This window comes from Glycine max, chromosome 15, assembly GCF_000004515.6.
Source record: "Glycine max cultivar Williams 82 chromosome 15, Glycine_max_v4.0, whole genome shotgun sequence".
NCBI classification, from domain to species: Eukaryota; Viridiplantae; Streptophyta; class Magnoliopsida; order Fabales; family Fabaceae; genus Glycine; species Glycine max.
The window spans coordinates 12,859,736-12,870,324 of NC_038251.2; the positions used below are offsets into that span (position 1 = coordinate 12,859,736).

At 31.8% G+C, this 10,589-nt stretch overlaps 2 protein-coding genes across 2 annotated transcripts; one reads left to right on the forward strand and one right to left on the reverse strand.

The window, feature by feature from the left end:
• Window positions 1-1,201: 1,201 nt before the first annotated feature.
• Window positions 1,202-1,663, forward strand: LOC106796317 (uncharacterized). Its single transcript, XM_041009567.1, has one exon. The coding sequence runs from the start codon at window positions 1,202-1,204 to the stop codon at window positions 1,661-1,663; it is 462 nt and encodes a 153-aa protein (XP_040865501.1).
• Window positions 1,664-2,018: 355 nt separating this feature from the next.
• LOC100795037 (transcription factor GTE1) lies at window positions 2,019-10,307 on the reverse strand. The gene is made up of 8 exons (XM_003547352.5): window positions 10,086-10,307; window positions 7,692-7,886; window positions 5,241-5,318; window positions 4,720-4,944; window positions 4,159-4,251; window positions 3,991-4,049; window positions 2,697-2,847; window positions 2,019-2,452 (listed from the first exon to the last, which is right to left on the reverse strand). The coding sequence occupies exons 1-8, from the start codon at window positions 10,188-10,190 to the stop codon at window positions 2,309-2,311; spliced, it is 1,050 nt and encodes a 349-aa protein (XP_003547400.1). The 5' UTR covers window positions 10,191-10,307; the 3' UTR covers window positions 2,019-2,308.
• Between the last annotated feature and the right edge of the window lie 282 nt (window positions 10,308-10,589).

Consider the following 10,589-nt stretch of genomic DNA (forward strand, 5'->3'; position numbering starts at 1 on the left):
TATCAAGGTAATCCTTGTGGTGTCTACCCTGATTTATCTTCCCTCCCTGGAAGTGACCCAAAACTCTATAACCTGTATCAAGTGATCCGCTCCTAGTGAAGATCACATCAAACATTGTCCCATTAGCTCTCAAAGTAGAAAAAGTTATAAAAAATATTCTCTACATTACAATATCTCAATCACTTTAGTAGAAAAATAAAAAACCATATGACTTAAGTGATAATATTAATACATATTTAAGAATAAGGTGAGACTAAGTAGTTAAGTTTACAGACTTATTATGATTTTTTTTAGTTTCACGGCTAATGTGACAATCCTTTACACTTTCAGGAATCAAAATGGTATTTTATCCTTATTTAAATACATCAACTGAATCACTAGAGTGATACGTAATTACTTAAAGAATTTTAGAGTAAATCATCTATTTTTTGTTCTTAAAAGTGGGAGGCGTGATTTAATTCATGAAATCAAGGAAATTCAAACAAGTTCGTAAAAGTGCAAATCATCAATTGTATTATTCCAACCATTACATACAATGTCTAACATAAGTGATAATATTAATGTATATTCAGACATTGTAAATTGGTTAAATTTAAAGACATATTAAATAACTTCAATTTTAGGAATTTATTGAAATTTTCTTAATTTCATAGACTCATGACAAGGTTTAGGATCAGAACACTGATTTACCCCTATTCGGGGTTCCTGAAAGCATACAGACATGACACATTAGCTCCAAAAAGTGAAAAAAATTCAAAAAATGGTTCTTGGATGTGTAATTTATCATTCACTTTAGTCTAAAATTTAATAAGTCGAGTGAGTTAAGTGTTAATATTAACTTATGTTTAAGGACTAAAGTGACAGTGAGTAAATAAGTTTATAGACTCATTTGACATTCTAGAGATTTATTTTGAATTTTCTTAGTTTTAGATATTAATGTGACAGTTTTCACACTTTCTTTGAGGACTAACATGGTGTTTTATCCGTTTTATTACTTTTAGAACTACTTAGGAGGGAGAAAGTAATACTTGGAGGACGAAATTGATGGTTTATTCCACCACCACAGGTTAACGAAAACTGTTGTCTGCTACTCGGGCATTCTTTGCAGCATGGCCAACACTTCAGCACGGAATATCCAACATTTGAAGGAAGATGGAGTCCCTGAGACCCCATTGTTAGACTGGTGTAGTATTTTCCTTGTATGGTGAAAGCAATCCCCAAGCAGTTTAAGGAGTCGGTGCAGGAAGTGAAGGAAATCGGGTTTTGTCCTTTTAAGTTGCAATCGGTTAAAGCCGTTCATGCGAAGCTGTGTGTGAGCAGGCCCACGTGGGCGAGGAAGGAGGGTGTGTATGGGAAGTGGGGTTGGAGTGATGATGATGTTTGTGCAGCGTTTAGATTGCATCCCTCATGTATGTCTCTCATGGAAGGGAAGATTGAGAGTGTCATGAGTTTTTTGGTGAATGAACGGGGTTTTGAGGCTTCTCATGTTGCTAGGTGTCCTGTCGTGTTGTCCTTAAGCTTCGGGAAATGGATTGTTCTTGTCTTGAAGTCAAAGGGAATGGTGAAGAAGGTGAGCTTGAGTCGGATATTTAAGTGTGATGAAAAGTTGTTCTTGAATATGTTTATATATTGTCATGATGAGAAGGAGCTGACAGGTCATTAAAGTTGTATAAGGGTAAATGACTCTTGCAGGGTGACTAGGGATCAATGTTGGTTTAAGGAAATGAATGAAATGAAGTAATCAAGCTTTTGAATTGTGATCATGGTTTTAGTACAAGAGGAATGTTAGCAGCACTCTAACAATTGCAAGGGGTAAGTGTTGCAATTGTGCTTTTATCCCAATCTTTGATATTGTGGGAGAACTTGCGTGTTTGGACACACATCTCAAAGATAGAAATCATAAAAACCGCATAAATTCTGCTTAAAAACAGGAAAGCTACAACTATTTGCTTCTCACTTGACGTGAAATACCACATCCACAGAGTGAAATCAAATAAGCTTCACAATAAAAATGTTATTTCCACCATTTTTTGAATAAATCTTTGAAAATCAAAAATAAAGAGAAAAAGCCTGTTTGAATATTTTTATCAAATAAAAAAACCTGTTTGAAAATGTTGAAAGTTGTCGAAATAAAAGACCTTAATTACTAAATGTGACAATGGTCTAAGCTATGCATGCATGTCAAACACTACAAGTTTCTTGAGCATCCAGTTCAATCAAAGCTAAGATAATGCCTTGTGTACTGCACAAGTGAATCACAAAGTACATAGCTATTCAGTTCTTCACACTGATCTCTTTGGCAAAAGAGTCACAGTTTCCTCCTTTTGTTGGTGTTTTTCTGGTCCTCAGTGTTAACGTTGTGGTTAACAGCCATCTCCTCAGCAGCAGCTTTGTCTTGATCTTCCAGTGCTTCTTTGGTAAAAAGGTTTAGTTTCCACAGTATGAAGTCACTCTGCATAAACTAGTCAAATTGGTGAGTAGCTCGAAAGCACTTGCTAAACATGAATGACAACTAGCATGTTTGAATAGCTTTCTAGAATTAATTTTGACCCCAAAAATCACGGTGAAAATCGATTAAGGTAAAAACAACTATTTGTTGTTTGGACTCTCGACGTGACTTTGGAATTGATTGAAAAATTGAATCAAATCCAAACATGCTAAACATACTTTAGTAGCTATAGGGTAACGTTATAAACCTGACGATCAAGGTCAAGGTCGACCTGTGGAGCATCATGTTGGAAGGTTGGGTCAATCTCATGAATTATGCTCATTGCCTTGAGGAGATTGCCACCATTCAGTCTGCTTAAATTTTTCTTAAGTGCCAGTTTCTCATGAGTTGATAGTTTCCTGCAATATTGCCAACAAATACACATAATCAACACAATGCAACATGGAAAACATAGCAAACTAAAAGTCATGTAACTAGAGGATCAAATTATTGAAAAACAAATATTGCTGGACCAAGTATTTGTTAATTAGATTGAACTTTGCTCGAACCTTTAACAAATTATGGATTTTTCATAGTTAATTTAGAAAAGTAAAAAACTAATTCAACAACATTTATTTACCTAAGGAATGAACCACAACGAACGCCACAATGACACTATCTCTCAATATAGTAGAAAATTTCAACATCATGAGTGAGACACAAAGCACATAGAACTTGACTTGTTCTTTGTTGGAGAAAAGGTTATTGGGAAACATCTTCAAGTGGTTCATGTTCCTGCTGCTGATCAAAGGGTAGTCATTCTCACTAAGGCTCTCACACCCTCAAACTTCACTGCTTATAGGTTTAAAGTGGTTGAAAAGCATTCTACCAATCCCTCCTCAGCTTGCAGGGGTTATTAGAGTATACTTACTTGGTGTAACCTTTTTCTTTTAACTAAGTTGTAAGTCTAGACTGTTAGTTAGCTTAATAGTTAGGACAGCTGTGTGACAGCCGTCACTAACTAACTCAGGTTAGTTCATAGTGACATAACTGTATCTGCTATATAAACTGAAGTGTAATCAGTTTTCACTTTTCATTTGGGTTGAATTTCCTCAATATCAAAATCTCTTACAATTTCTCTCTTCTGTCTTAATCTTTTATGATATCAAAACCTATTCCAAATTCATTAAACGAGATCACCCATCATTATTCATGCATCAAACCCAAAAAAATGTTGAATGTGAAGTGGTATGTTTGAAAAAATTCAAATCTTATTTCGACTAGAGATAATATTTAAAATAAAATAAGTATACTATAATATAATACAGACGGTGTGATTCCCTTTCACCAAATCTTCGTGGAGATGATGGTAAATGGTTATAAATTCAAGCACCATTTTGAATTTAATCTCATTCATACTCTCAAGATTTTAATAAAATTTTAACTTCAACGATAAAGCAAGGACAGTAAACAAAAAGATGACATATGATACTTTTTTTTATTGCAATTTGACATTGTTCACCGAGTAATACTAACTAATAAGGGACGACTCGCTCACTAACCTGCACTTTTTAATCACCATTTCTTTGAGATTCTTTAACTGCTCATCAACATCGCACAGCTGAAACAGTATGTAATCAAACACATTAACCATCTGATATACTTTAAAAGTAATACACAAGCAATTACTAATTTTTCACACAATTTTAACAAGAAAATAGTAAATCAACCGCATGTCTTATATCCTTTGTCATTTTGGCATAAGTAGCTTCTTGAGCACGCTTCGCTTCCAACAGCACACGTGCTTCTTCCTTTTCTCTTTCCTGAAATAATCACAAGAAAAGGTAAAGGACAATTGGTAAAATATTTCATAGGATGACTAAAATCATTATTATTTCCTTCGTATTGAAATATAAATAAATAAAAATTTAATATGTATTGAACTAAAATATAAATAAATTTTAAGTAACTTTTTTTTTACTTTATGATAATATCTTCAAAATACTTTTTATTTAATTGAAATTTTATTTCCAATAAGATTTTTGTTTGTCTTATTTAATTAATATAGAGGGTATTTTAGAAAATTAATTATTTTTTTTATTGAAACTATTAAAATTAAATAATGTTAACTAAATTTTTTTTGGTGAATGTGATTCAATTTTTATTTTTTTTCTTATATTTTCATCCAGAGGAAGTATTTGACTATTTCTGTAAGTGCAGCCTCCAAAATTATATATAAGAAAGTTCCATTCATCCAAAAGAGAGGAGAATATTTTGCAAAAACAAATTACCGCCTGAGCAACTTTAGGTAATAGCTGCAGCCATTTCTTCTCAAATTTTTCCAGCAATGTCTTCGCCATAATGTGGACATCATTTTTTTCACCGTTGTATTTCATTGCATTCTCAAAAACCAACCTGACATCAGAATATATCTCACGCACGTTCTTATAACCAGAACCATCCTTAGCATTCATTTTCCTTTTTATCGTTCCGAAATCCATAGGCTTTTCGATAATCTAGGGAAAAAAAATTAAACAAATTTACTTTTAGAAGGAAAAAAGCAAACAAAGAACTCTGATATGAAACGAAAACTTTTAACAAGTAAAAAAGGCCACCAGTAACAATGACCAAACAATTATCTAAACATTTTTTTTCCGGTAAGTGTACAAGAATACATGCTTTTATGTTAAAAAATGATTTCAAATGTCACATATATAAATATAAATAATATACTTATAGCCTTCTTTTTCTCTAGATATTTGTAGTCTAAATCAAGAGAAAAACATTACAAAGAAAAGAAAAACTTAAATACCTGATAATAGTCATGCAGCCCAAGACCTTCAACATCTACAGGTTCCATGAAGGGCCAAGCCCATCTTTGATGAGTTATCTGAGAAAAAACAAAAATGTATCACTATTTATTTTATGCAGGAAACATGGTACAGTCAATTTAAAAGATTCAACAGAAAAACGACAACTTGTATATTTTCTGAATATCTTGTGATACATTTAAACCTTAGAATAATTTGCTCATATAAAAAATTTAAATAAAAGATAAAAAAACAAAACAAAATTATTATAAGTGACTACCATTCAAAATGCCGATCCCCAGTTTTTAAGAAACTTGACATTGTCATTATTAGATCAAAACAAACTAAAGCTTTATAGCAATGTATTTTTTCTGTACATCTCATACCAAATAGTATCTAAATATATTTATCATGTTCTTGATAATTGTGATATATTCTTATATTTTGTAGTTATTTTAGAGTGATTATATGATATCTCTGTGCTTTTTAAGTTATGTTTGTGTTACTTTTAAGTTTTGAATAAAAGTTTAGTTTATTTAAAATTTTCTATTTTTTTACTTTTTATGTTTGATCTTGAGTTTTTTTGTTTGTGTTTTGTATGAAATTTGATTAAGGACCACTTGGAAAAGTGTTGAAAAGCTTTAGCACCATTTTGAAAGAAAATTGAGATTGTATTGCTAAGGCTTAAGCCTACTACTTTTGTATGACCTAAGCTCAACTCTAGAGGAAAAATACGAATGTTATTGTCTTTGCTTAAGTACGCCGATTTTTTATAGCTTAAGCTCGACCTGGAGGTAAACATTTGGGCTTTCTTGTCTGGGCTTTAACATGCGAGTTTTTGACAACTTAAGTACAATCTTGGAATACATGTTTATTTGCTTGTGCTTAAACCTACAAATTTGGTGTGGCTTAAACACACTTGCAAAAAATTAAAAGTCCACTTAAAAGAAAAGCTCAATGGATATAAAAGACAACTCTTAATTAGAATTAGGGATTCTTGGTGTGTTTTTTAGGGAGAAAAAGACTAGATTCTTCTTCATCAAGTTTGCTTTCCCCATGACCATGAGAAACTAAATTCATCCTTTGTGGGTTTAATGTAATTGAACCTTTCTTCATGCAATTTCTCTTTTTATTATTCAATAAAGAATTGTTATTACTTCTCTTTTACACTTAATGCTTGTTTTTGGTTTGATCACTCGATTGCATGAATTTCTTTATTCAATTATAATTGGAAAATTTGATTGAATTACAAACGGTAAGGAACTCCCAATAATTTTTATGTCTAGGGATAAAGTAAAAAGGGTTTTTACACTTAATGCTAGTACTTGGTTACACTAATTCAAGAGGTTTGAATAAAATTGTGGGTTGATGATAAGAAATGTTTGTTTGAATAAAAAAATAGTGATTGCATGTTAGGATGGTTTGATAAACTTAAACCTCGACAAATTTCTTTCATTGATTTAGATTTTGTTTACTGCACACACCAAAATATTTGTGAAAATTTCCAAGCTCAAATTTTAAAATTTTTCTCAGTTAACAAAATGTGATTGCCTTTTAATTTTGGTTACTTCAATTCTTAATCTTCATAGTCTATTTAATTTACTATTAATTATCTAGTTATCACACAATACTATTTTGTTACTTCATCAATTTGATACTTTTTATCAAAATCCCAACAGTCTTAAAACTTGGAAATTTAAGTTTTTGAAAAAATTAATTAGTAACACATATCCTAAAGCTTAGAGAAAATACAGTGACAAACAAAGCAAGGAAGAAATGAAAAATAAAAATAAAAGAAATGCATTGATAACCAAAAGAAAGTTAGCGTACTTGGAAAAGAAAAACTACATAAAATCCTAGAGGGAGAAGGCGAAATATTAATATTGAAGAGCAAAACTTAAAATACATTTTTGTACATTAATGGCATGAAGAGAAGAGAAGAACCGAATGTAAAACTGTATATAAGAAAACCAAGATTAACAAAAGCAAGTGAAAAAAGAAGTAGAAATTAGTTAAATATTCAGGGTGCAGGGCAGGTAAATTGATGTTAGGAAACAAAGAATAACTCAATAAATGAGTAACTATGCTGATACTCAGGTGAGACCAGATTCTGACATGGTCAAATGGAGCCTCATAGGCAAGATGACAAGTCGGTGTATGATCTGAACTTAGTAAAGGGAAGCTATGGAATTTCAACCCAAGCCCCATATGGTGAACGAGCACAACCAATTAATAGTAAAACAGTTAATGCTGTCTATCATTGAAAGCTGACCAAATTGTTTTTATTGATCAATGGTTCAAGTTCAATTCATGTAGGTCCAGTAGAAAGAATATTGATTCAAGTGGTGTATGACCAATTTCCAATGTAGGTCCATGATTGTAAATTGTAATATCTTAACCCCACAATTGAAATCTGAAATAACAAAAAATAGTTGCAAGGTATTTGCACTTGCCTGATGAAATATTATGGAAAACTGGTGCATAACCTCTTTCATTGTGTTTGAAGAATTAGCTTCCCTACTTGATCCACCTTGCTGTGACCTTTTGGTGCCAATAACGTGCTTCTCCCGCCCTTTGTCTTTGGCATCATTAACTTGATCATTAATGGTACTGTAGAACTTTTGAACCTCGGCAACTTGCTCCTCAAGCTGCATGCAAGACATGACAGATAACTTTTTAAAACTCAATATCAAGTTCAAATTTATAAATACTACAAGCTCATAAATTCATGACAACAAATTTGTGCTTGATAATATATTAAAGATTCCCTAGACCTTAAACATTGATTAAAAGGTCTATATGTTATTTCATTTATATACACACCTGCTAACAGTAATGTGTATTTTAGTGTACATCTATCCCATCACAGTAACTAACTGACTGGAAGGCAAATGTTAAAAACAAAACATCAAAAAGGGGTAAAATTCATTAAAAAAAAATTGTTGCTCCTAAACCAAAGTATAACTAGGCACATGTTCACCTAGAACTGAAATTATTTAATCAACCGAGGGAGTTTGGTTGTTTCAAGAATACATTTTTGGTTATATCACTAATTAGGGGCAGAGCAGATTTGGCTTTTTATGGCGTCTGGTTAGTGACTACTTTCGTAGGCTTTCTTTGCCATGCATACAGATTGATTGGAGCTCATTAGTTTTGTTTTAGATCAAAGGATTTTTCTTATAGACAAAGAGAAGAGCACAAAAGAAATGAAAAAAAAAAATCCACATAAAAGTACCTAAAAACTAAAAAACAACACCCACTGAGAAATCACTTCATCCCATAAAAAATGCCAATTCAAATAGCAGTCTAATAAATACAGCACACAGACTAGAAGAGAACTTTGTGGGCTTGAGAAAATAGAACTAAGAAGAATGTTTAAGCAACTGAAAATAGAATTTGCAAGAGAGCACATCAGAAGAAGCCATAGTCTAAATTCTCCAATCTTCGTTGAAAGAAAAATGAGAATAAACAAGTGAAAGGAGAAGGGACTGAAGCTAAGAACTCTACATTTTAGTTTCTTTGTAAACCAAAATTTCCATTCACAATTAGAACCCTGAATACAATAAACGTTGGATGGGTGAAAATAACACAAAATAAACAGGACAGAGAAGACAAGTAAATTAGTGTTTCTATGTCATGCATTTAGGTAAATAACTTAATTAAATACTTAATGAGTAAGACTTATATTATGAATAAACATCACAAGAAACTTATTGGAATAAGCTAAAATGAACTTGTTTTAACAAGTTACATAAATTTATTGAAATACACCAAAAAGAATTTATGAAAATCATAAACTATTTTCTTAAGTTCAAATAAATTCTCAGTAAACTCTAAGTATCCTCCTAAAATCTGACACAAGAACCATGACACAACAACTGCTCAAATTAGCATTAGGAAAAAAAAATTCCTAACGCCATATTAAACAACCTAATGCCATAACGAAATGACCTCAAGACAAAAGTGCCAAAACTTTTTAACCGCCATAGCAAATTTTCAGGATTAAAATCAAAGTTGAAGGTCCCAAACCCTACTCAAGGATAACAAAATCACATCCAACAAAACTTTTAAATATAACTCTTGTGCAAAACAAATCAAACAACCCACTTTTTCCAAACTAAAACTAGGTTGGACCTCCAATTTAACGAAAATGAATAGATTGAGAAAACAAAAACTAACAGCAAAATATAGAATAAAAAGATGGAAATTCAAACTTAACCCCCTCCCCCAAAGCGAATTTTGCCAGCTTAATGAAAAACAATTACAATCATAAAAACATATTGGTAAATTGACAAATGAAAATCAAAGTATCAATTTTTATTGTAACCCAAGAAATAATCGTTAGGATTTTTTTTAAAGAAGGTTACATCATACATTTACCAAATTGTGGATTAAATATTTCAGTGGATTCATAAGAGTCCAATTTAGTCCTAGAGGATTGATGTTGAATCTAATTTAGTCTTACATGATAAAAATCCTACTATCACTATAGTCAGAACCACAACATACGTTAGGTATTAGGTATATAGCTAGAACAACAAATATTTGAATTGTGACAAGGATAAGAACAGAAAAGAAAACAAGAATTAGCATCAGATATCAATAAATTTGAAAGAGAATTGTAATGTCATCCACACATGTGAGTAATATTCCAAAAATTAATTGGGTCCTAGTCATAATCCTAGGTTGCGTGCTAGCATCCAAGAGTTTGAGGGAATTTCAAATTGTATCAATGTTCTTCTTATGAATGAAATGCAATAAGAAGATTTTATTTTAAAAAATAAAATCCTATGAATATTTGAAAAGAAGAGAAATAAATATTCTTGAATTATGAAATGAGGAGTTACCTTTTGGACTTTGTTGGAATTTTCATAGATAGATTGCCAAAAAGAGTTCAAATCCTCCTCTATGACATTAGGACTTGGAGTAGATACATCTAATGTTGGATCCATGTATCACAATTTTTTGTGTGCCACTTTTCAATTTATGTTATATAGTTATAAATCCCTAATTTTTTTTCCACATCCAGAATTTCTCACGGGGAAATCACCAATCTAATCTAGTCTATTAATTCGATCTGACTAGTTAGACCGATCGAGACACAAAATAAAGATCGGATTCTTACGAATGGCCGAGCTAGCAAGGTTACTGATTTCACAAGAATGACCTAGGACAATTTAACCATCATGCCATGATAAACACTATCGTGACCCGACATCTTGAGTCCATGTCCAAATATCAAAAAGGCTTAGGCCCAATTAATGATGGTCTAGAGGCCGCCGATACAAAAATATGATGTGATAAACACCATTACACATATGCGCTATCTTCTGACTCACTACACTGGTGAT